Consider the following 27286-nt stretch of genomic DNA (forward strand, 5'->3'; position numbering starts at 1 on the left):
TTCCCTTTCTGGTGCTTACCCTCCTGAGCTGTTAGTGGAGGGTACATGTATCTACTCGTAACCTTAGTTTTGCTGAGCTGAGGCAGGAAGGATGTTTTAGTCTCCCTTCCTTGGTTCTCGCTTGACCGATAACTTTGGCAGTCCTTCCTCATGCTCCAGCTTTGACTCATGCTTTTTGAACCATAATGACCAGAACTGTGCCTAGCTTTATTTGATGCATTTCTTACCAAAGCCAGGTGCAGTGAAGTGAATTCCCCCTGTCAGGAAACATCACTCCTGAGTCACCCAAGATGGTCATAAAATTATTCCATTAATTGTTTAGGGTTGGTATGATCAACCAAAGGAGGAGACCTGCCTCCTCTCATGTTTCCAGCTCTGGAACTTCAGCTTTTGGGCAGGTTTTCTTGGTTTCAGCCCCAAGCACATGTAATTTCATCCCAGTGCCACCACTCCGCTCCTCAAAGTCACTCAATTCTCCCCCGATGATATTCTCATCTTCTTCTCAAACGGTGATGATGCTCTCCTTTTTCTTATCTGTCATTAGCCTGATATCTGTATTTCCTGCCAAATTCACTACTACCACCGGCAATGTGGTATTTCTCCTTTCATAGCCATCTCCTCCTAGCCAATGTTCTACCTACCCAAAAAGTCTTTTTGCACAAATCTCCATCTTTATCACCTCAGCTAATAATTTCAATGTATTATTGCATCAAGTATTTTATTGAAATCTGAGTAGACCTAATTTTTGCCTCGCCTTATCTAGAAAAAGAAAAAAAGTACGTTACTCCCATATGATTTAACTTCTGTTAGTTCCAGGCTGCATTTTAGTCCTTTTTCTATTTGTTTCTGTAGCTTTAGTTAGTATCACTCCAAAAAGCTTTTCTGTAGCATTGTGTAGTGTTGATCAACGTGTAGTTGCACGAATAATATATAAAAATAATTATTTGGGCACATATATATGTTTATGCTGCTGCTTTTGCTATAAGCAGGAAAGTAAGGCACACCATTTTGAAAACTGGGCCCAATCTTCTCCTTTGTCTTCAAAACATTCTGCTAAAAATGTGTTGAGTTTTTTAGCAATCTTGTGGGAAGACAGGGCAAAGAAGAACATTTTTTCCCCACAAAAGAGCATTGGCTGGAATACCACATCTTTTTAAAATTCCTTTCATCTTCCAAATAAAAATATTATCTTTACGGTAAAAAGGATGTTTAATATTTCCCTACTTTTTATAGTTTTATAGTTGCCTACTGGTTTTTCTCAAATTTTCAAATTTTGTGCCAGTTTTCAGCCAGGAATAAAATTTTAAGCCAAGCTATAAACCACTGAAAGAGAAACATTGGTACAGCCTTAAGTATAATAACAATGCCTCTGTGTCCAGTATTTTGATATCTGTGATATTAATTTGTACATTTTGACTTCCTAGATACACATTTGCAATAAAATGTGCAGGATTTTTTCTAATTAGGAAATCATTGCTCCCTACTGGTTGGAAAAGCAGCTACCGCTGGTTTGTGTTATGGCTGAAATCCCAAGAAGAAACGTGGGGGCTGCTGCTGCTTTCCTCGGTTCCACTGATGTCAGCAGGAAAAAAACCTTGCTGAAGCTCATGGCAGAGCGGAGGTGTAAAAGCTGTGAGAGATCAAAACCATCCCTGTTATTTCCAGGGGACAAATGGTGGGTCCCACTGAATACAACAGGTGCTGTTTCAAGGAGAGAAGTGCCTGATGCTAAAAAAAAAATTTCACTTTCTCAACTTTATGGGAATGGCTTTCCACCGTAAGCTTAAAAAATTAAGTTAATTATCTGCTCCTTTGAAGCAGCCAGAAGTGTCACTTTTGGTGACATCCGAAGCGTTAGCATTAGCAGCTCTGACAGCTGAGGGAGTGACTGGCGGAGGGGCTGGCACCACTCTAATTTGGATAAGAGGAACCTTCAATTCCCTGATTGTTGGCCAATACTGTAATGGAGGGGCCATTTCCCCGGGCGGGCACCAGGTAGCTGCGATCATCCCACGACGGGATGGGTCGTGCTGGAGGAGTTCCCTGAGCAATACTGATTACCCTGCTCACAGCCACCTGCAGAAGGACACAGGCTGGTCAAATTTCTGAAACGGGCTTGTTGTAAGACAGCGTGTGAGCTCAGTTTGGGCTGCGTTTGTGTTTCTTTTGGTCTTTCTCTGAGCTCTGTCTTTTTTTTTTTTTTGGAGTACTGGTGATGTTACTATACAGTTTTTATATATATTATATGTATATAAATTTATATATATAGTGTTTAAATACCTGGGCGTTAAATTTTGGTGCAGCCCGGGCTGTATCCCCTGCCTGGCGTACAAAGGCTCAGCCTGCTGGTTCCCATTGGAGTTTGCAGGTGTTCAAGTTACACAGCTCACCAGATTCAGCTGTGAAAAGCAGGTATAAAATTGGCTGTGGGTGCTCAGGAGTTCTTGGCTGGTGTCTGTGGTGCTGGGTGGAGGTTAAAGCCCCTTCTTTACCTCTCAAGCAGGTAGGCCGTTTTGCTAATTTTATTTAGTCTAAATGTTTAGGCTAAGTTCTTGTGCAAAAGTTTTAAACTTCCTCTAAGCTTGGTTTATGTAACCCTGTAATTTTAATAGAGTAACAATCTTTCAGCTTCTCCCTCTACATTTATGTGTCTGTAAAAAAAAAAAAACAAACCCCAAACTTTCCCTTTTTCTCTTAATGTTAAAACGGTAACTGGCCTCTTATGGTCTGAGCCTTATGCTGTTTACTGGCTGTATGGTGCTGCTCTGAAACCAATGTTCTTAGCAAAATAGGCGTGTAGAAATTTTGATGGCAAATTTTTCTTTAAATTTCTTTAAAGAAAATGTCTTTAAACTTATTTTCTTTAAAATTTCTTCATTTTTTAAAAAATCTAAATCTTAAAGTAAGATCAAATACAAGTTCTTAATCTGAGTGGCTCTGACTGTAGAGGAAAGTCTGTATTTGATGTCTTAAGCTCATGCCTGAAGAATTATCAAGAGGGGCATGTACTCTGGGGAGACCTTATAGCGGTCTTTCAGTGCTTAAAGGGGGCCTGCAGGAAAGATGGGGAGGGACTCTTTATCAGGGAGTGTAGTGATAGGATGAAGGATAATGGCTTTAAACTGAAAGAGGGTAGATTTAGATTAGATATTAGGAAGAAATTCTTCACTGTGAGGGTGGTGAGGCACTGGAACAGGTTGCCCAGAGAGGTTGTGGATGCCCCCTCCCTGGCAGTGTTCAAGGCCAGGTTGGATGGGGCTTTGAGCAACCTGGTCTAGTGGAAGGTGTCCCTGCCCATGGCAGGGGGGTTGGAACTGGATGATCTTTAAGGTCCCTTCCAACCCAAACCATTCTATGGTACAACAGGAGGGAAAAACTCATAGAAAGCTCTATGGGCACCACTCCACTGCCCCTGCTGTATTTCCTGGTTTGGTAAAAAACCAGTGATCTTCACCATTATTGGAGTGGCACACTTCATATGCTGAGTGGGAATTGTGCCTGTGTAACTGTGAACAGTGTTTTCTTAAGGTGACTTTCAATATTTTATTATACCAAAGCACCTATGGAACAATTCATTAGATCAAAAATTGTGTGCTTAAACATTGAATTCTTTCATCTATTCTGGATACTTGGAATTCTCCCATCTTTCACAAACATCTAAGCCTTTCTCATTTGATAGAAGTGAATAATATCAGGCTATGGGTTCATTGCTTAATATACACTTGTTGGTTATTTTCACTTTGTTCCCTTCAGTAGCATCTGATTATCGGTTTAAATGGTGGAAAACTTGATTAGGAAGACAAATAATAGTGATGGAGTGAAGGACAGAGACATAACTCTATTCCTATGAAATTTAGTCGCTTGTTTTAGAATATTGTTAAACTTCCTCAGAGGTTACTGCAGGGGGAACCTAAATTGCTCCATCTTGACCTCTAAAGTATCAATAATACTTATAAATACAAGATGTACCTGGGGAACACTTCAGACATTGTCTGCCTTAGTGGAGAAATGATGGCTTATCCCAAAAACAGCATCTGCAAAGATGGTCTTTGTAGCTATGCTTGCACTTTTTATGGTGGAGAACATGAAGGCCAGGCAGGAGCTGGAGTGACCTGAAATACCAGCTGCTCAGAGTTTCTGTTATTAGGATCTTGCCTTCCATAAGATAAACTCACCTGGAGTGAAATGCTCCTTTAATGTCCCTCTCAAATACCATGCTGAGGATTTATATCTAGTGTAGGACTTTGTGTAGGATTTTCAGCTACATGTGTAAGTCTTGGTTTAACTACCCTGCCTTGATGTAAGGGATACTGGAAGCAGTCACTCCTAGGTAGTAATCCAGAGTTGCTTTATTTTCAAAGAAGTGCAGATTTACCATGTTGGCTACAGAGCAGAATGGTTTTAGGTTGGAAAAATATTTAGAAAAAATCCCAACTGTACTGCTCCAAAATGGAGTACCCTGTGTCAAGATATCTGTGGGTGCCTGGTGTCACATAGAGTAAGTCTTAGTGTGCCATCAGTAAATGGTATGAGATTTATGCCCGTATCAAAATATCAGTGAAACGATATTGTTAGCTGACTTGCCGTGGAGAAAATTACATCCTGGGGAATCAAGAGGTCATCTGCTCCCCAAAGTAAGTTGTTGACTAATCAAAGTGGAGACATAGCACCTTCTTTCTGATATTTGCTCAGGCCACGTGTTAGCTTGGCTGGTGCATGGAGAAGAGACATCTGTGCTGTGGGAATTACTGGTGGCAGGGGCTTAGTAGGTGATGTGTCTCTCTCTGAGCTGCTAATGAAGCAGTGCTCTGGTATGATATCTGGGTGTTGTCATTAAGGTACAACTGGGTCATATTTTTAAGTGTTGATCTGTAGATCTGTAACCACAAATACTTATTGCTGAGTTGTGTTTTAGTAAGAGTTCAGGTGTAGTCTGCTTTCTCCATGCTTTGCAGCTTTAAATAAAGCATTGGGTTCAAGAGAAGGGCTTGTGATAATAGTGTGATGCTGGTGGTTTGGTTTTTTTTTTTTTTAATTTTAGATGTGAAACTGCTTGTGGTTTGAGAGCCCCTCTCTGATCTGATAGCAGAGACTTTAGATGCTGTGATTGTGTCCCATCTGCACTTTAGGTGTATGCGTTCATGCTAACTAGACACCTCTGTGGGTTTAAATGGATGTGTTATTTATCAAATCTGTTTCTAATGCTGACTGCATAGTAAAACAGCCAAAACTCTTAAAATTAGCAATAAATTCATTTCACTGAGAGGAATGAGTGGCATATTTGCATATTATGTATGGACTTTTCTATGGCTTTTTAGGATCATTTCAGATTAAAGGTGGACAGAGTAGTTTCCTAGGAACCTGGTACTCATGTGGGATGTCTGTAAAAACAAATTGCTGGGAAGCTGCTGATTACTGTCTCTGTTCTGGGACTGGTCTGCCTGGGTAAGAAGCCAAATCGCAGATGGTGTTTGGATGGATGACTTCACCTCCAGTGGGAGGCTCTCTGCAAGGTCCTGGATAGCTGTTGCTATTTGGCAAAGTCTAATTCTGGTGAGAAGGATAAAATACCTACGTTGGAAGGAGGTTATCAGGAGTATTGATAGCTTTTTACATATACCTACATAGTCCAATAATTAGTAAAATATGTAGAAAAAAGAGCTTCTACTGTGTGTCGTAACTTGCCTCAGAGATCCATTAGTAAGACAAAAATCTTGTTCACATTAGAATAAAAATTATTTGCACAACTGGTTTAGCAGCACCATAAAATGACTCTACAAAATGCCAGAAAAGTTCTTATGCTGCTTCGTGCCTACAGTGTGGAGGCCAGAGAGCGAGCTGGGCTCTGGGCATCACATGGAGAACACTTCTGCATCCCAGCATGGACAGGGGAACAGGTTGTTCCTATGCCGGTGAGGATTGCTCCCTTCTGGGCAAGGCTATTTGTTAGTGGATGTTGTAGTCATTTATAAAAGAGCAATCCTATTTTCCTACTATCAGAGCTCCTAAAAGGGCCTGGGTCCAAGCAGGGACCCATATGGGCATGGTACCAAGCTGGGAAATCCTTCAACTTTGGGGTGCTTAACAGCAATTGCTCCCTGTGTTATGTGCTTTCAAACTGGAGTGGTGAGACGGCCTCCACTGCCATGCTGTAATATGAAAAGGGGGTGATCAGGAGAAGTTATTAACCCAGCCCTGTGCTTACATATAAAAAAACCTTGCATGGAGGCCAGTGTGCTGGAGGAGGACTTGTTGGCTTGGAAAGGAAATAGTGATTTCTCTTGTGCTGGTGGCTAGTGTTCACATGGGCAGCATGCAGGGACCATTTAAGTGAAGAGCTGGAGTGCTTTAGGGAACAGGACAACCATGTGTAATCCACTTTTGTTTTTTAGTGCATACTCCACTTATTTAAAAAATCTGTTTAAAAAACCCCAAACCTTCCTTAATAGAATATTGCTTCTTAATGAATAGACCCCCTTGTTATGGGACAGCTTAGTGCTGTTAACATTTTTCTCTCTTGTTTGGCTTTATTAGGTGCTATCTCCCATGGCTATCTGTAAAGCCAATTAGTGGAGAAAATAACAGCCATATTAATCTCCCAGAGCAGTGCAAGAAAAAGAGTCATAATATCATAGGGAAATTGTTCTAAGTGTGAAAAATTACCCACTTCGTCTATTTCATTTTTCTCAAACTCCAAAATTAATCACTTTCTGAAAAAAAAGATATATTTATCTCTGTATAAAGGGAGAGATTTGATGAATGCTAAAGACAAACCAATAGAGCTTTAATAAAAATGTATATGTCCATAATCCTATGAATCCTATTCCAGCATGTTAAACTGCTGATTTGTATCTCTGTGTCAAATATAATTACAGGCAAACAGGAGCTGTGTTATAATATCTATTAATCAAGATTATAATTAGGGTTTTAAGAAGCTGCTTGCTCGAGTTGGGAACTGCAGCAAGGAAGTGCCAGAGCTGCTGAGCCTTCAGTGCATGGCACCATTTGCAGCCTGGGCACAAGCCTGATGGATGCTGCTGCCCAGCATCTCACGGAGAGCAGACTCTGCTGATGGGAGATGACTACAATCAAGATGAGGTTCAATCTATATTGCACCGTATATTTGGGGACGTGAATGGGAAAAGTGGTCACTAGCTGAACAGATGCAGCCATTCATGCCAAGTCAGCAAAAAGTCTTGATTTTTTGGGAGGGTTTCATGCCATTTAGGTGACTCCCATTTGGTAGTGTTGGATCCTTGCTTAAAATACTCGACTGAAGAACATCTTAGCTCAGTTTGTGTTTCCCAGAATGGGCGGTAAGGAACTGTGCAGCAATTGCTATAAATAATATTTTTGAGCACTTATGACCTCTGTAAGTGCCATACAAACAAAATGAGGTTTGGAAAAGGGAGGGGACTGGTGAGCTTTTGTTGTTGGCACAAGAGAAGGAACTGATAAAGGTAGGCTCAGAAAGCCCAATCCGCTATTAAAACAGTTGATGATCCAATATTTCAACACATCCAGTTTCTTTGGCCCTCAAAACAGTAAGCTTAAATGGTTAGGTTGTTTCTCTCCTAGAATTTTTTTTTTTTTTTCTTTAAAAGACTGCCTGATGCTCATGAGTTTGGCAAATTTGGATCATCTCCTTTGTCTGCTTTCTCTCCCTTTTTTTTCTTTTGTTTTTTTATTCTTGTTTGTTCTCCAGGCATATTTTCCTCAACTTCTACAAGGTCTAGTCATAACAAGCTGAACATGGCGTGAATGTTCCCAGCCTCATTTTAACTAAATTATCTACATTTACAACCTCGGTGTCAGAGCTCTGAACAATGAAAGCTTGCCACCGAACACATGAAACAAAAATGAAATTAGCCAGCAGTAGGAAACTACAAACAGCTGAGGCATTCAATTGTTAGCCATTTGAAGGATTAACTTCTAAATCATGTAGAGCTCCCTTGGTAGTTTAGCTAGTTGGGCACTCAAGGGTATATAAAAACACACTTTAAAGTAGAAATGTATTTCTTTACCTATAAAAAAGAGATTTATTGGCAGGTTGTGATATTATTAATACTGGATTTTTCTGCCATCGTCTGTAGTACTTAATCACGCTTTCTTTTACTTTCTACATACACTTTTCTGTTGTCCCAACAAAAGACAGTGCAGATGAACTTGGTGTTGGGAGACAAATGACTCTATTAACCTAGAGATACATTTAACCCACTTAAGTCGGTAAAAACTGCCTACTGTATGCAGTTCTTGTACGTGAACAATTTCCTCCTATGGATATTTATCCACTAGATGTATAAAATACTCCTCTGGTCTTAAATATTTGTATCCGGTTGTTATTATACTAATAATTATGGAGAATTCTCTATATAGTATCACTCTACTGAAACCCAAGATATGCCAGTGAAATAGGTTTTTTTTTTTTAGTAAAAGTTGGTAAAAGATTTTCTTAGTTAATTCATTGCAAAGAGTCGCCAAGAGCTTAATCAGAACCATGAGAAAGGGAACTCTACTAATTATGGTCATATGTTTATTTGAATTCAGTCTTTTCCCTGTCACCTGAGAACACTGTCATGGGCCTATGGAACTTCATAGGGGAAAAATTCCCCAACTCTTTCCTTAATGTCTCTTTCAAACAAGATCCTGAAGTCTTCAGACAAGTGTTTATTCAATCAAAATCCTTCAGATTGCACAATTAAGATTGATGAATTTTATAGCAGTCTTTTTCTTTTTAAATGAATAGCACTAAACAGAGGTGACTTCCTCTCCTAGCACAGACTTGATAATGAAGCCACTGAATTTACTTATAATATAAAAATATATTTGTCCAGAGAGTCTTTTGCAGTAGAAGTCCAAAGCAAGGAGCTCATTTGGAGGAAAAAAGAAATAACAGCAGCAAAAACAACACAAAGCTGAAATAAAGGGGAAAAATGTAGAATCACAAAGAAAACCTAAACAAATAAAGTGCAAAGAGAGAGTGACAAGCGCACTCAGCCCCTGGATTGGTTATGGATGAGACGACAAGTATATGATGAAATTAATGACCCTCTGTCAACTTTTTAGATCTCACTTTTAAAGAGAATGGACCAAAAATCAATAGCCCCCAAACCACTAGTACTCCAGTGAACCAGTTTATCATTTATCTTACTGCTGGCACTCATATAGAAAGTGCAGCCAAGCACAGCATAGGACTTTCATTGGTAGTCATCATTACCTGCAATGTTTGAACACTCCAGTTAAAGGTCAAAGGTGTGCGGTACAGCTCCTCTGAGAAGTACCTATTTGAAATTACCAATATCTGTGTATGGCTTATCCATGCTCTGCACTACTGTTTCCCCCCCTCCCCGTGCATTTCGCCTTTCTGAGCTTTACCTGCCGGCTGAAGCAGAAGCAGTGGGGCTGCAGCTCAGCAGCAGTGGCTCTGCACTCAGGGTTAAGGCTGAGCTGACGTTTCCATTATCCGTTCTGATTCTCGAAACGTTGCGTCTTGGTTATTTCTAGTGGCATCAAGCTGAAATCACTGACATATGAGCTAACACCTCTAATGAAAATTTTTCTCTGCTCTCCACCCTCAAAAAAGTTTTAGAATCATATTTAACATCTGGGTTTTAGATGCTTACTTTAAGAAGTCCAAAGCAGACTCGGCTGAATTTAAAGTCTATGTATTGTAAATGACTTTTCTGGTATCTAATCCTAAATCTGGAGGGCTAGCAAGACCAGTTTTTAACAAAAAAAAAAAAAAAAATCTGGGGGAGGGGTAAAGTGTTAAGATTACCTTTTTGTCATTTCTGGTAAGCCAGTTGTTATTGTTGTATGACTGCAGTGACATCGGGGTGAGTTGTACCGGTTGTTCCGCACACGTAGTAGCTGTTGCCTTGAAATGTGCATGGTCTGAAGGGATAAACTGGGATAAAATAGGGCAATAAACATTCTCCCCTCACCTGCTTGGTGCCTCAGTTTCCCATCTGTGTAAGAGGCAGTTTTCAAAAATGCCTGAGTTAGAAACTACTTGTTCTTGTGGGAAAGCTAATGAAGTAGAGACATGAATACAGGTTTCCTGATCTATCTTCCAGTGTGGTGACCAAGGATCCCTCTGGGCTGCTGGTGTTTGATGTTCAAGCCCTGTCAGAGGGGACTCAAGCTGGCACCTTCCCAGGTGCCTATGTCTGTGTCATGCTGTGGCTGGGGATGTGGCTCAATGTGTTTTGTCCATGTAACTGGTCTGTCTGTGCACTGTGGGTACTGGGGACTTCCTCCTGGGCTTCTGTGCGTATCTACGCATGCTCACCCATGCCCGTACACAGCCAGGGCAGGTGCTGGTCACATTGGGATTGAGATGAGTGTGCAAACAGGGCTGCACTGACCCCGTGTGTGAGCCTGTTTGTGTCTCCTCCTCATGCATGTGCCAAAGGCATGGTCAAAAAGTCTGCCTTTACAGAGCCAAGGCACTCTGAAAATGCTGGCACAGCTGAGGGAGAATAAAATATTTCCTGCCACAGCGCTGTGGGAAGGACAGCAGCTGCCCTGCGCTGCTGCAGGCAGCAAGGTATTTTAATACTTTTTTTTTATAGCAGAGAAGTTTTTCTCCAGATATCTGTAGCCATTGTGTGTGGGGATGCTGCCCTGGTCTGCGGGAGGGGAAGCTGTGCAGCCACATTTCCATCGATTGCCATGGGAAAACACAGTGGTGGCCGTGGGAGGTGGAGTGTCCCAAAATACACCCTCACTACTTGATGGGTGTAAGGATGTGTTGCATGTGCCAGGGAGGCAGATAGAGGTTTTGAAGGACTTGGAAGAAAGGTTGTAAATAAATAGAAGGTTTTGCCTCAGCAAAAAATTCTGTTACAGACAAGAAAGATGATGCAGATTTCCTACTGAACGTGTGTGTCCTTAGCACCAACGTGGTGGTTGCAGGCTGAGGAATTGGTTGCAATGGGGAATAGTGTTAAAATGAAAAAAACCAAAACAACATCTCTATACAATAAAAATGTTTAAGGAAAAGAATACCTCTAGACATAATGTAATACGTAGGTGAGATGAAATACGAGGCCAAGAGCATCCATATGGCAGCACTTAGAAAGGACCTGCTGTGTCTTCAGTATCGCCATGCCGATGCATGAAGGCCCCAGCTCCTGCTTTTGCAGGTCCGAAATGCGCTGGTATCTCAGTGCCTCTCCACCTCTGACTTGCCATCCCTGCAGCATCTGAGAAGCGTGGTGGGGGCCTCTGTCCCTCGAACACTGGGGCCGCAGGTGATTTTGCTTTGTTGCAAAGGAAGTTCTGGTTTTTCTGGCCTCCTGATGCACTGTCATTTTGGTCTGCCATTCAAAAAGGCTTGTGCAGTTATGTGCAAATCACAGCAATTCCCTTTAAGTCTCCCTGTCTGCCTCTTCATATTGAGTGTAAATGTGGTCAGGCAATGTGAGGCACAAATACTGCATCTCTAACAGAAATTGCGTGCACATTTTTGCTGTTCAGCTCTGCACCTCTGCTGTGCTAAAACAACTGGCTGTTGCTCTCCCGTATGGGGCATGATACAAGGACAAGCATTAAGGGTAGTAGTGGACAGCAGCGAAGGGAGAAGCACCATGTCCTTGGAGGGAGTGGGACTGACAGCATGGAGCATTGCTGAATTTCAAGTGAGGTGTGCAGGCAGCAAAGTTTAAGCTCCTTGTAATGTACTTCAGATCTGCTGGGCATGAGCAGTGGTACAGGATGCTCCAACTGCTGAGTGAGGAAATGCATCTGATGCTGGACACGGGTTTGAGTGCAGGGGCTGAAGTGGAGCATCAGCACATACACCAATGTGATGGGCAACCAGAGACTTCAAGGTGGCAGCTCAAAAGAGCTAAGATTTCAATTTATTTTTGTGCCTAGAATTAATTTTGTTGGTGGATGACTGTTAGAAGGCTCAGAAGAGGGAAGAGAGTTTGCATACACAGGTCACTGGGATTTAGTGCAACTTCCACTGATGTCAATGGAAAAACTCCCATAGCTGTGAAAGTGGGGGCTGGATCTGCTGTGGGTCTGTCTCAGAGCTGCAAAGTCAGCAGGTAACATTAAAACCACCATCAGTGCCCGTGAACAAACAAGTAATCTCTTCAATATTCAGTCTTTTTTTTTCCTAGCATATTAAACCCATATTTTATCCTTAAGAGTGAATAGAGACAATTACTTGAGTCACACCTATCGTATCCTGTTTGCTTGTACAGTAAGTGCCTGATACCAGAACAGCAAGCTCACATTGTGTGTTCCTTTCAAACAGAAAAGGCAAGTTGCTTCAAGTAGAACAATCCTTGTACTAATTGCAACCATTTCAAGTTTGCCACTCCAGGCTGGTTTCCCTGAATGAACATGCTAATCTGTTAAGACTTGTAATATGTTAAGACATTTAATAAATATTTTCTTTTTAGTTTTTCTTTTTTGTTTCACAACCAGACCAGAGACTCTTCGGTGGAAGAAACTAGGAAAGTCTTGTTTACTTTGACGTTAAATCACTCTGTATTCAATGTGGCAATAGCTTAGCTCCAGGGGATGCTTGATAAGACAGAGGAGAAAGGGATGATCTCTGATACAAGCCTGTTCCTGCTTTCCAGCAGAAGTGCTTGAACCAGTTTGCTACTGCATCCCTCCTTACGGAGGGACAGGCACCATCACACTTGCATCCGGTGCCAGATGCATCTACATTTCAAAGCTTTTATGATCCAGGCTTGCAATTTTAGTCAGTTCACCAGAAAAAAAGGTGTTTTCCTTCCCTGCCTCCATGAGCAGTACCAGCATCAAACTATTGTGTTTACCAATTTGTGCTTTTATGATCTGTGTTTCTAATTCTAAAGTGAATGTTAAAATCTGGGTCAGGACAATGAAAACTTGCAAGCTGATCTAACGAGCAGAGCTTGGAGCTGCTCTTTGGAGCGCCTTTTGGAGTGCATATTTTCCTGCTGTGGGCAGACTGTCCTTCTTTGCTCCCCCTGCCCACAAGCGGCTCATCGGAGTGTTGTTCCCTGGTGTGGCTGATGGGTCGTGGGCCGGTGGGGATCACATGTGTCCCTGCTGTCATCCTCCCTCTCTGCAGGAAAGGGGCACCCCAAGTTGCTACCTGCACTGAGATTGTGTAGGATAAGTAATTAATAGTGTCGGTATGGCATTAAAAAGGAAAGGAAAAGGCTTCTCCTATTTTAACTCAGAAGGGTCATGGCTACTTTTGTGCATATTAACCAGGAATCTTTCTCTTTAAAATCGAGTATTGGACATGTTGTGTGTATTATAACTTAAAAGCTTCAGTGGAGCTGCATTTTTGAGAGTTGTATTCATTCTGGAACTGTACCACAATTCATCATATTAAACTTCATTTGTTGGAAGCCTTGCACTGGAATATGGGCTTGATCTCTAAGGAAGTGCTTCATTTCTGTATTCCTTACCAATAACAGCACACAGCACTGTCTTTTTATTACTCTGTGGCTAGCACCATTCATATAGTGCATTTCTACATCAGGGCTGGAGAGACCCCCATCCTGCTGAAAAATTTAGACGGCTACAGCAGTAATCAGAAATACCAATAAAGTGTCCCTGGTTCTAGGTGGTGATGTGGGATGGAGGGAGAGAAAGATATAAAAATGAATCATGATGTGAGACAGCATTGCTCTGGCAACTGCTTCAAAACCTGAGTGCAGTGAGACCATATAAAGGCTTGAGAATATTCCTATGATCCTAAAGAGACCTGCAAAGACATTGCAAACTCATCAGGCGGCCAGTGCTGCAAGGAGGAGGAGAAATGCTGTTTTGAGTCATTCATCCCCAAACAACAGATGTGCCTTAACCTAGAAATAGGTAATATGGCTTCCAACTGAGGTGAGCTGCTTTGGATAAACCTGGTTAAAAAACAACCACACATTTAATGCAGAAAGCTGTCGAAGGTGTAAAGAATGGCTAAGTAAGTGAGTGGGACACCATTAATCTTGGTTTGTTTCAGCACTACATCTTTAGCTGTTGAAGGAAAAAAAAACCTTACTCCTAGCTCATAACCTGAGTGTTAAAACTGATGTCCTCCCCATTAGGGCCTGTAAGCTCATTAGCACATGGCAATTTATCCTCTTTTATTTCTTCTCAATTATCCTATCATCCATTGTATCTGGATCTGATTACCCTTTCCCAGAGTCAAACATTATCTTGTAAATCATTTGCTTTAAGTCTAAGCCTGCCATTGCATTGCCCAGGATTTGCTTAGGCAGGTAATAAATCAATTAGCGTTAAACTTGTGGCGTCATCAATTTTCTTTCCTTGTGACTGAAAAAAGGAGTACCTGAACTTTGCGAAGCTGTATCAAATTTCCTTACACCGTCCACATTGAGATTTCCCTTTTCTTCCCTTCCTTTCCCCCACGTCCCAAATCAATATCAATATACTTTGTACTAAACTGGAGACGAAAGCAGTCAGGGAAACCGCTGTGGACCCAGATGGAAAGTCTATGGAAAGAGTCTTGTTGACTTGGGATCCTTTGGATCAAGCCCCGGGTGAGACCTCTGTAGCCAAGGGGCTTCTGGGTTCTGCTATTTGATAAACATCAAAACCTGAATAGTGATGATCGTCTAGCACAACAAACCTGCGACCTCAGGAATGTGAAAATAATGTGATATCCCTGCCCTTCCAATGTTAGGAGGGATCTGCTGGTGCTCTGCCAGCCCCATGCTGCCCCAGGGCTGCCTGTGCTGGTTATCTCCAGTGCTTCCCTTGGGTGCAGGCAGCCCCAGGGCAGTGGAGGCACGGTGCTGTGCTCCTGTCCCCGCTCCTTCCCCGAGGCTGAAGCAATTGGTGTGGTCAAAGTGTCTCTGCCTAAAGTGGTGCTTTGGCACAAATGCAATCCAGAACTGGTGTGGACAGCAGGAGCATAACTGGCTTTCCTCTGCTCCTACGTGCTCCTCCTCTGGACTTGCTCCCGCAACTTTTTGGCAGATCCCCAGGATCTGATCTGACAGTTACAACAACATTTATTAGCTGTAGTCTGGGCAAATAATGCAAAGGGAAACATTTCTTACACCCTTTGCATATAACCTACAAGGGCAATTGCTGAATCAGCTTTCTCGTGTTCCGATTTTGATGTATGCAGCCCCTACAGTATTATGCCCTTTTTTCCACATTAAGCCTTCAAAATGGGAGATGTAAAAATTTTAGCAATGTTGATTTGCAGTGCTCCAACCACAAACTAACTGCATGTGAGACCTGTGCCGAGACCCATGCAGCAGAATACCTGAGATTAGGTTTATCCAGTTGTGTTGCTTATTATGAGACATGTATTAAAAAGGCCCAAAGAATTGACTTAAAATACATTTAAAAAAACCAAAAAGCAGACTTGTTCAGACATGGACTTAGATATTAGGGCTTGGAGTGCTAACTCCTGTGGAACACATATTGTTCCATAACTGCAAATTCTCCCTGAAACTGTTGTATCTTCCTTTGAAGGAGCTGGTGCTGGCCACTGCCAGAGATCGTATGGGGTCATCCAGAGCTCAGATCTGGAGTCACACATCTCATCATCTTGTGATGCCTGCTGAACCCAACTGTTAAGGCATGGGTGTACAGATTGCTGATGGACGTACCCAGGGCTCGTTCAGTGTCTCTGGGCCATTGTTTCTATGGAAGAAAGTTCTCCTGCTTTTTTTTTTTCTTTTGTTTCAGGGTTTAACTGGTTATTGCTGTGCCTTATATTTTGGTTGCTTCACAGTAGTTTCCATGACTTCTTAAAAAAAGTGTAGTAGGAAATAAGAAATGCGTACATACAGGTGATATAAGTTATTCATTCTGAAGAGAGCTCATTAGAGGTGCCTGGCTGTCAGTAGTGGGGGTTAGTATTTGGTTTTGTGGATGTTAGAAGGTTTCCTACGAGTTCCAGTTGTTGACTCAAGTTCACCCCAGTAGGTAATCCGCAAGTGCAGGTTTCCAGAGGAAAGGCCTGAGGAGTTTGTGCCCTGTCCTGTCCTGCCTCCCCCATTACTGCCAACTGGGGAAGGTGCCTGCATCTCCCTTCTCCTTTCTGTGGCATGTCTGCTGTTGCTCTCTCCGAATAATGGAAACTTGTCTTTGCTTTTAACCATGTATAAATGGACTAGTGCAATTGCTGCAACTTCTTCAGCTGTTTTCCTAAGCCACATGTTACACAATTTTTGTGATTCCAAAGGCATACAGGGTCTTGCTTTGATCAGCTGGCTGGTCACAAGTAGAGGTGTCATAGCATCTGAGCCGCAGAATAGAATTGCTTGGTCCATTCCTGAACAAATCTGCAGAAGACTCATCTAAGATGGGTGATAGTGTATTTTACAGATATTTTCTAACTAGAGAAACTGAGGCAATCAGCAACGAAATGGCAAGGTCATGCAGCAACTCTTTGGCAGAGATAACAACAAAGAAGCCCCAATTCTCAGTCTTGTGGTGTAACTCCCAAGAGTAATATTGTTTATATCTCCCTCTCTTTACATCCTCCCCTTATAAAGTATGTAAGAATAAAAGAGAGAGAGCAGTTCTCTTCCCAAAAATTAGGATTCAAAATGGGAACTTTTTGAAAGTTTTCATTAAACATCCCCAGGGATGCCAGATATAAGGCATTTCCTGGGACTCTTAAAGGTCATTTGTTGAACAGTTTCTTCTAAGCATATATGACAAATTATTCCCTTGGCACAATAAACAGGACTCAAGCCCTTTAATTATAATATAGCACTCAATATCTGTAGACATTTCAACGTTTCCTATGTATCCTACACATTTCATTACAAGGAAAGGTTGAATAGAATTAAAAGGGTGACGTTACCCAAAGATTGGTAGTTTACCTGTCCAAAAGGGAAAAGTCGCAGTACAAATGAGCACAAAGGAAAGAAGGGTCCAAAACAAGTTTTGATTGCAGAGGAGACTTGGATAAGAGAATTTTTATTATCTGCAGCTTTTAGCCTTATTTACCATCAGGCTATCTTGCCACAAGCATGCTTTTTAGTTCTGACAGCTCTGAATTATGACCATTGTGGGATCCTATCTCATTAACTGAAATGGGAGAATAAAACATCAAACAATCATAAAAATAATTTGGCACTGTGAAACCACTTAGGAGCAGCTGTCAAACAGGTTGGAAGATAAAGTTCTAAATAAAAAGAATAGAGAGAGCTGCAATGTCCTGCCATATGCTTCCTCTGCATTATAGACTCCTTAATAATATGAAGTGCCTGTGTTTATGCAGAATAGGCCAGACACTCCATATATGATATTGATTATGCCTTAACCCCAATTTAGTAAAGACATACTCCTCCTTTTCCTAATCAGATATTGCAGAAGCAGTTTTCTGAAAACGTCCCTAATGCCAAGACATATTTTATCTCCGAAGGCTGTGGCAAGAGATAGGGCTTTGTCTTGCCTGTTGTCATGGCTTGGAGCCCAGTTTTAGGACAGCAAGGCCCCTGTGGGGCTCTTCTCCAGCAGTTTTCATCCAGCAATTCAAAAACATACATCTTTATCAAGCTGTTGTTGTCAGACAACATTAGATAATTAATAGGCCATTTGTCAGCCTGCACAAAACATGTTAAAATCCCAAACACAATCAGGACAAATATAGTTGCCTGCTCTCTAAAGGCTTTTTGTTCTGACATGCAGGCATTGCAGGCAGATATTTACTATTAAACAAGACTCATTATTAATCACATCTAATGTTAATTAATTAAACACCTCTGTGCATTGAGGGCTCTCTGTGACTTTCAATTGTTTTAAGGAGCTAATTGGTAACTTAGCAGTTTGCATGGAAGTTGTTTCTTGTTCAGCTCCCATCAACTTTTTCAACTTAATAGAATAACCTTGTTCATTAAAAAAATATAAATAAAATGGGATATTTTTAGCAGTGTAAATTAATATTGAAGTAAGCCCACATCCGAACTTTTTAGGGAAGGTGCTATGATTTGGTTCAGACCCAGCTTTACCGTTGGCATTGCTGAGTTGGGGCAGATGTGTAGATACAAAGCTCTGAGGTCTGAAAGCCAATTAGATGGGATACAATATCATCTGTATTTGGCATCATGCCCCCACAGCCCAAGCAGAGCGGCTGGCAGATGCTGACCACCTGGAGACACCACAGCAGCCTTCCTGAGCTACCAGCACTCAAAGATAGAGCTGCTGAGGAGCAGTAATTACAGAGATGTCTTTGAAAACTCTGATGCCTCTACAGTTTGGTCCTAATTCTCCTTAGCCCTACACCTTGGCTCATCATTGAGCAGTGGAGAATGAGTGTTGCTCCTACTGGTCAAATGCCACCAAGTCTGGTTTGCATCCTGTTTGCCTGATATGTTTGACTGCCTGAGGAAAGGAGCTATTGAGAAGCAGACCCTTTCCACTTAAAGATGCCCTTCTTCTAAATGCTGTTTGTTCCTCGTGAAAGGAGAAGAGAGGCAGGACTTGCCAACACAGGTTAGATCAGCGATCCACGTGGAAGTCAACCAGGCAGTGCAACACTTGAGCAGTCACTTTGGCTGTGGAATTCCTGATGAACCAAACAGGAGGGCCGTGGGCTTACAGGCTGTATGATTTGGCCCAAGAGCTCCACCAGGCTGTATGTGCCACTTGATAGCACTGCAAACAAGTATCGCTTTTTTCTTTATGTTTTTTCTTAACATGCCTATTTTATTCTACACTCTGAATGTGCCTTGGATGCTGTGATGGCTGGTTGTGCCAAGTAAGCACGTGGTGACTAAGCATCCACGTAAGAAGAATTAGCTTGGATAACTAAAAAACCATTTTGTAGAAATGAGGGGGGGAGTACTGCTTAATTACCTGTTCCTAGAAATTTTGCTCCTGCAAAAATTCCATGGAAACCAGCAGGAGTCCTGCATATAGACAGCTCACAGCGTTAATACTGAACGTAACTTGCGACAACTGCCTTTCCTTCACATTCCCATTATATAACTTGGGGGCATAAGTGTCTGGGCTACAAAAACTATAAATCTTTTAAAATAGTCACTGATTTCATCACCCACTAAATAAAGATGACATTTTTAGTGAAATATTTCATATTCAGACTGTCTGTCCAGCCATGCTCTTGCACTCTCTCCTCTTTGCTGTGTCAATATTTGCATTACCAACCCTATTTTGGAGGCTTTCTAACTTGATCTTACATTTATTTTGGCGAAGAACGTGGAACACAACTTCTTACTCTGAGAGAGAATTTGTTTTAAGAGATGATGATGATGCGTTTTGACTTGGAGAGGGGCTGGAGTCCTTAAGGAAAATGCAGCCCTCCTGGGCTGGGAGGGGTTGGCTTAGCCTGGCTGGGAGTGTTGTCCTGCAGCCCAGTGGCACGTTGGTGGGAAAGAGATGTCTGGGTCTGGTGAAGGTGGTCCATGCGCTTCTCTGTTGCCATGGGGTGTCACTGCCCTGTTGAGTCTGAAGGTCTGGTCAGGGGGGAATGGCTCACGTAGGTGAACTGGGTTTTTCTTAGCACCTTATGGCTCCGCAAGTCTTGGGTGTGTGTCCTGCTGCCTCATACCTCCAGCGGGATCTGCAGGTCTTCCCTTGCAGGAGGAGCAGGCCAGTCTCTGTTGCGCGTTGCCTAAGGCTGCTTATGGGTCAGCTAGCAAGTGAGTCCTGCTAAAACCGTCTCATTGCCCAGATCTCAGTATTTGAGGTTGAGCATTGCATCACGGCTCAATTCTGTCGAGCTTCCAGTCAAAAATTCTCCAGATTAGGGAAATGGACTTTTGGGGTCCTGGATGCAAATATAGTTCCTGAGCACTTTTGAGACTGTGCCTATAATTTTGTATTGTAGCCATTTATTTGTAGATACATCCAAAAAATCTGTCATGTACCTGTGCCAACAAATTCCTACGCATGTGTATGTTCATAATCACATACATGCATAGGTAGATCTATTTCACAGACTTGCATTTATAATGTGTGTGTATCAAGTATTTCCTTGCACAGATATACCTAAATAGCTCTCACACAGGGGAACCGCAGAGCTTGGATTGTTTTATTCCTGCTGAAATGCTGACACCAAATTGTGTGAAAGGGGGAGCTTAGTCCAGAGTGAAAAATGTCCTTTAGCTAACAAAGCCTGGTGCTGGGATTAAACTTAAATCAGTGTTAGCATTAATGAAGAAGCCTCATTGGCTAAAACTTTAAGTGTTGTATGAAGTTGCAGTATATTCTCTCATCATAAGCCCAACAATATGCTTCAATTAAACATATGTCACAGGCACTTATCCTGAGAGCATGAAGCTGTTGCTGTTGGGAAAGTTCAGTTTTCATTTGTAACTGTGGCTCCAAGTACAAGGTCTTTGGGTGCATCACACCCCCATCCTTTTTGGGCACATTTATCCAGGCTTGAATTTTAAGGAGACGCTCAGGTTGTCCATGTCACCTACCAGGGGTGTTAGTCACATCGGGTTGTGTGCTGTGCTCTTGGTGCACGAGAAAATAAAGTACCCTCTCCCAGCAGCCTATTCATCACATCGTGCGTTGCCCTCTGCTGTGGGCTTGCTGTTGAGTTCCCGGGATAACTCATTCATCTTGTCTGTAGCCCCTGGGGCTCCAGCACTGCCCAAGACCTTTGTGCCCACACTGTGGCTGGTTGGCACAGGTCTGCCCCACGTGGGAGCTGTAGCTGAGTCGTTATCTTAGTGGTATGTGTCCAAAAATCTAACAAACTATATGTTTCCAACACGGGCTTCAAAAGATGCAGGATTAAATGGTTAAGTAGGTTTAGGCTAGTGTTTCAAGCAAGGCGCATGCTTGAAAAATAATATTTGTATTGGCTCTGTGCTAGCAAATATACAATCGAGAGACAAACCAGAAACTCTTTCTTTCAAGCTGTAATGCTGTTTTAGGAGGAAGGGATATTTCATTCCCAAGATAGAGGAAGAAGCTTCTCTCATCCAAACTCTGAGCTGTGAAACACTGTTTCAGGCAAAGAAACACCCTAAAAAAAAAAAGGGAAATATTTTTAAATAACAACATTCAACTCTCCCTCTTCTGTAACCCCAGATGAGCAAACTTCCAAGGAAGGAGATGAAAAGCACGGCAATATCTACGGAGAATGCAGGAGTCTGGCATCAATTTGCATTTTCCCCACCTGTTCTGGACCGAAGGCTTGCAGCCGTTCTCAGTCTGGGTTACACCTACGCCAGCAAAAACACAAAAAAGCCCCTTAGCCCAAAAGGCAATTTTATTGAATCATGTAATGATTACCAAGTGGTATCTAAGACTGACCAATAAGGTTATAACCTAGATTTCCTTATGGACTTTTAAACAAGCTTGCCTGGAGTTGGGTAACAAGAAATTTAAGGGTACCTCCATTCTAAAAACGTGACGCCATTTCAAAGCAAGAAATAATTCTAAAGCAAATTTGTATATGCTTGATTGATTATCTTATTTTAATCCATATTAAAGCTTTAAGTCTTTAGGTGTGGCTCTTTAGTTCTAACATCTCATAAATTATGGCTATAATGAAGCAGTCATTTATCCAGGGCTGATGATAAATGGCTTGCCCTAGGAGGAACTAAAGAATAGGCAAGTAGATCATTTTCATATTTGGTGAAAACAATATTAAGTACCCAGACCTCGGTGATTGCCCTAATAAATGAATAATCTGAGGTGAGGGGCTTGGCAGTCAGCGTAAAAAATAACCTGAGCTTTCTCTGTCATTTGTCAGGCTTTGCTATGACAGCATGCATTATGGGTAAATGAGCAATCAGCAAGAACTATGTTATGGCTGGGATGTTTTTGAGAAATTTATCATATGCATTGCTTGGTACCTTTAAGACCTTAAGGCTTAATGGCTATAGTGCATGACTGCAAGCGAACACAGTTCTTATTTACTATCCTATGCTTCATTTGCACTGGATCCCCTTTTTTCCATGTATTAGGGGAATATGACTCTGTTAGTGTTGTTTCCCAGACTTACTTTCACTTGTACAGGATATTTCAGCCTGCTCCATGTTAGTTCTAAGGCACCACGATATTTGAGGGATTTTGAGGATACTTTGCCCAGTATGGTAGAGATGTCAATTTATATTTAATGAGCTAAGTCAGTAACACATGGATAGGATGTGTAGGAACAAAACCCAGGGGAAATGCAAGGAAACACAATAAAGTGCTCCTCCAAACACCTGAAGTGCAGTGGGAAATTAGGTGCTGTTACCTCTTAATTAGCCGTGAAACATTCAGGTACAGAGTGGGGACCACAGTGAAGGGTGTTAGCAGGTGTCTTGGCATGATATAAACCTATTTTTCCAGACTGCTCCCCGTGGGAGTGCAGCACCAGTGGTGTGCTACACGATGCAGTGCGTGATGGCTCACGGGCTTGTGGCAATATTCAACCTTTCTGCTCAAAAAGTGCCCAAATTGCTCCTTTCTGCTGCTGAGATTTAACACTTATCTGACAACTCTTCTCCAGGTCATTTCAGCTGTAACTTAGTGGAAGGGAAGACACAAAAGCAGTGAAACTCTTATTTTTATCTCTCTTGCATAATCATTTAATGGAAATATAAGAAGGCATCAAATGATGGAGCAAAACTGGGGGAACCCAGATGTGCTGAGGCGCTGGGAGGAGCGGACCAGCAGTGCTGAGACTGCACACATGGAAGGGGAGTCCCATGCAGTGGCCACTTCTGGAAATGTTGACACAAGTGATATCTTCAAGTGGGCGCAGATGTTGAAATGCAAGGCCTGGATTTCTGTGAGACTTGTTAGTTGTGACCGAAATGGATAGGAATTTCTCTCTCCCTAAACGAACACAGATTAGCAGGAAAAGCAGTCAGGTGAAGGAACAAGCAATGAAATGTGCTTTTTTGCTAGGCTGAGGCTTGTGAAACAAAGCTTGTCCTGGCATCACACCTACCTCTTCATGGGATGGATGTTACATCAGATTGCTTTTTTCTTAATTTTCTTAAGGTTTTTGGAGGAAGAAGTGATGCAGGGACATGAATAACTCTTTTAATATCTGGAAAGCAAAACTATACAAGCCAAGTCATGATATTTTCCGCTGGCAGCAAAGACTGTCAAGATGAAGCTTTTAGGGGAGTTCTTATCTACAGCTTTCTGCTCCTAAGGCCTCATCCTGTGAGGTGCTGAGGGCACTACCAGCAAGAAGACTGTCTTAGGTTACTTTTAAGCTGGGCACTCTGTTGTTTTAGAAATGTGAGCTCAGATGAGCGTGTTTCAGTGGTTTGCTGAATCAGGGCAGAACTACTCAGCATGCTTCAGGACTAAGCCCCCAAAGTCTTCTCTCCGCCCCGCTGAAAGTTTGCCCTTCTGCTGATGTGCCATCTTCCCAGCAACCACAACTTTGGATTTTATTGGTTTAGTAATTTTTTTTACTATCATAGAAGAAAGGAATGTTAGAAAATGCTCTGATCTAGCTTTTCTGAAAATTTAAATGCTAGTCTGCCACAGCTTTCAATATCTCTTTACCTGCTGCCACTTATACCTTTCACTTCTCATTAAGGAAATGAACCCAGAAGATTAAAGCACTCCCAATTTAGCTTTCTAAATAGGAAGTGAAAGTTGAAAGCAGACCAGCTGAGAATAAGCGCCACTGAGAACTGCAGCTGGGCTGATGCTATTAGAAAAAAGAGACCACTTCTTGCTTCTGATCTGCCATTTAAAGAAGCTTGTTTATGTATAGGTCTGACATCAGATGAATATGTAGTGACCTTTCTCATTGAGGTGAAAGTTTTACTTTAGACCGATCAGATATCACATCACTAAATAAGAAGAGTTTTATAAAAGTAAGGCAAAAATCCTGTCTAGAAACAAGTTCATCTTTGTGGATCCCATTAATATCCCAGAGATCTGCACGGGATTGGAGCCTGAGATTGGAGGGAGTGATTTCAAACCCTCTTAAATGAATTTTGGGAGACTGAATCTGGATCCTGACTGATGGAGGGAGAGGAGGACAGAGGGAGGTGGAAGGTTCCTGAGGTGCATCTTTATAACTTAAGCTTGTTTTTAATGTCTGGCTGCCGTGTTCATTACAGTTGCTTCCCTATACCTCTGTATCTGTTCAAAGGTGATGAAGCAAATAGGAATTCTTCAGGAGCTGTGGATGAGATACTTAGGGAGCATGGCTTGGAAGCAGCACCAGAACACACCTAGCAGGCAAGAAATCACTGCAGGTTGTCCACGAGGCACAGATGAGCACAGCAGAGGGTACCAGGAGCTCAGCTGCTCCAAGACATCTCTTTGTAATGCATACAGATGGAGAAAGAAATTAAATACAGTGGAATAAGGTGCTCTGCTGGATCAGTGACTTAAATGGGCTGAGCAGGGGATGGGATGAGCGTTCCTCCCAGCACAGGAGAAATAGGAAGATTTTGGGGTGATGGGAAGGTACAGAGGGAGCAGCCATGTCCAGGACAGCAGCAAGCTCCTACATGGCCTCAACCCAATTTGTCTGACTTGACTTTGGTGAGGTCGAGCTCAGCAATCGGGAACAAGCCAGCTCCCTCCATAACTACCATTCAGTCCCTCAGTGTGAAGCCTACTTGAAATGGTGGCGTGAGGAACACGGCTGCCAGTGTCTGCTATCTTCTTGAACAGCGTCATTTACCAGAAAGCAATATTGTCCCTTTGCCTTAGGGACAGAGGATTGAAGAGCCCTGGGGCCGTGACATTTGCTGGGTCAGGTAGAGAGGGATCCCCAGGAGAGCCGAGCAACCTCCTCTGGGACCATGAGACAGGGGCGGCCTCCTTCCCCGGAGGAGGGATGTGACACAAGCTTATGTGCTGATCTGTTTCTAAGACTTCACAATATACCTTGGGTTTACTTTTGCTTAGTTTCAGAATAGTAACCTGTGACTTGTAAACATGACCTTAAAATCCCTTGTGTAAGCAAGCTCCAAATGTCTAATGTTATTCGGATAAGCAACATTTATATACTTTTTTCCAATGTCCTGATCTGTATGTGTTTGATATCTACAGACTTTAAGAAGATACTCAAATCTCAAGTTTGAAGATACTCAAAGAAAACAATTAAAAATACAATACAAGCAGCATTTCTAATGAGACTCTCAGCTACATCTATACATATAGTTTTTGTATAGGTATCTTACTACCCATAAAATAGATAACGTTACTATAGATACATCTCACTAAACCAGTGCTAATAAGAATAGCTTGTAACTAAGAATGCCTAAAGTGATTATTGGAAAGATCAGAAATATCTGTCATATTAATATATTTGGGGTTTGTGATTTAAGCTTTGTGTCTGAACATTTGGGTCATCTCGGTGAATCTGAGTTAGTGTCAGCAAATTGAAGGCTTCACTTTTTCTTGAATTTATTTAATAGTACAGTCTCCAATTGAAAACACAGAAATAGGGTTCACTGCCTGGTATTCTCCGCATGGGATGTGGATGCTAAATCTTTAACCTGGACTATGTTGTGTGCTAAGTGATCTCTGTTTGTACTAGAGTATGTTACGAGTATCAGTTTGCTCTAAATATATTGCTTTTAAATAACTGCTGACAAAGAAAAGGAAGGTCTGAATATACCATGTATCTTTTATTGCTTAATTGTTTACACTAATCATAAATAATAACAATAATAATAAAGTAGACTGGCTACAGAAACCCCCCTAGTAAAATCCAGGAGCATTGGTATGGCAGAATTTCTCAGTTTGATGTGACTCTATCTTTGACAGTTCTCCTAAGGTAGGTTATTTTGGAGAAAACATATGTTTCCATTTTCTCTCCCTCGGCTTCCCTTTTAGTCCCCAGGCTCCACTAGGGTCACAGCAACATTAAGGCTTTTGTCACTGTGATTAATAGCTCTTTAGATCATCTTTAATTCACTCACTAATGACTGAGGGTCTTTCTGCTCTCCAAGTAATCGTGTGATGTATGAGCCGATAGTACACCTTGTGGCAGAGGTGAAAATCATTCAGGCAATGCAAATATTGTCACGGGGACAAATGTTTTCCCTGTTAATAAAAATTAATGAATTCTACCCAGGAGCTAGTTAAAGAAGCTCTGGTGAGAGAGATCCAAACACAAACAAGTTCTTGCTGCTTGGAACCATTAATTCAGTCTTTCTATAGATATGTGAGGATAATTATTATTAGTATTTCTGCATCTACATAATAGATGAGAGAGTGGCAGGTTGATTTAATTATACAAATGTGTTGTACTGCAGGTAGATTTGTCTTTCAGTTATGCACACGTGCTGGTCTTCACTTGAGAGCCGTTATTTTGCTTTGCCATGGTTCTAGCATGGGTTTCAACATTTTGCAGTCTCTAAATAAGTAAACTCCAGTTCCAGGCTGAATACTTCCAACCAAGAACTGCCTCGGTCAGGGTATCGCAACTGTAAAATGATGCAAAGATGTTTACATTTTTTTTCAAGTCCCTGTTACACATCATAAAAGGTTGATGAAACAGGCTGTAAATTAATGGTCTGGAAGAGGAGGAAATGCTTCTAGTCTCTTATTATATTTACTGCATGTGTATGAATAACAATAAAACCACTCTGACCCTCAGCCAGGTCACCTTATGGGGCGGTCGTTCCCGTTATGATCCCTTCCCTCACCCGGGGCTCAGGCTTTGGCGTGCGAAGACATTGGAAAGGTGCGTTTCTTATTTACTGATGGAGCACATGCTACGGTAATACTGTTGTCTTTTTTGTTTCATTTTGATAGTCACCAATTCTTTCTTCTGATGACAAAAAGCTATTGTCTCGGTGGAATAAATATTTCTGAATTACTTCCCAGTCCCAACCCTATCATTTACATCTTAGAACAAGAAAACAGTAAACTTTTAAAAGACATAATTTTACCTCTTCACAGTGCTTATCTACAAAGGAACATATTACTGAGGGGGGGAAAGAGCTCTAGTTGTTGCTATTATTTCTGGTAGACACCCAAGGAGAGTAGCTAATTTGTTCTTCATTAATGCCAAGGACAAATAAAAAAGCAAGGACTGAATTATGCATTTATTTCCATTGTGCCTCTAACATGGGCTTCCACTCCCCATCATCCTCCAAAAGAATTCCCAAACCTTTGCTGTGCATTTCATGTGATACCATAGGGTGCAATAATATGGTTTTAAAAGAAGATGAATTTAGTGGTGAATCTTAATCGGAGGCAGAAAATTACATGCAGCCCCCCTGCTGAAAGGAGGATGGACAGTAGGCTACAATCAGAGGGTTTTTTGCTATAGCTCGACAATAACCTTTTAGTATTTGTTCAGAGGCCTGGGCAAAAACCTTAGTCAAATTTATTTGGAATTTGAACATTTTTTTTTAAACCTGGGCATGACAGCAGTTCT

At 41.8% G+C, this 27286-nt stretch overlaps 1 protein-coding gene across 3 annotated transcripts in view; it reads left to right on the top strand.

The window, feature by feature from the left end:
• The first annotated feature begins 2457 nt into the window (after positions 1-2457).
• Positions 2458-27286, top strand: part of MECOM (MDS1 and EVI1 complex locus) — a 244164-nt gene continuing 219335 nt past the window's right edge. For all 3 annotated transcript variants that reach the window (XM_050902463.1, XM_050902462.1, XM_050902464.1), the window contains exons 1-2: positions 2458-2503; positions 26501-26587. In XM_050902463.1, coding sequence (XP_050758420.1) covers positions 26533-26587 — 55 coding nt within the window. In that variant the 5' untranslated portion in view covers positions 2458-2503; positions 26501-26532. The remainder of the gene's footprint in view (positions 2504-26500; positions 26588-27286) is intronic.

The sequence above is a fragment of the Gymnogyps californianus genome, chromosome 10 (genome assembly GCF_018139145.2).
Source record: "Gymnogyps californianus isolate 813 chromosome 10, ASM1813914v2, whole genome shotgun sequence".
In the NCBI taxonomy this organism is placed as follows: Eukaryota; Metazoa; Chordata; class Aves; order Accipitriformes; family Cathartidae; genus Gymnogyps; species Gymnogyps californianus.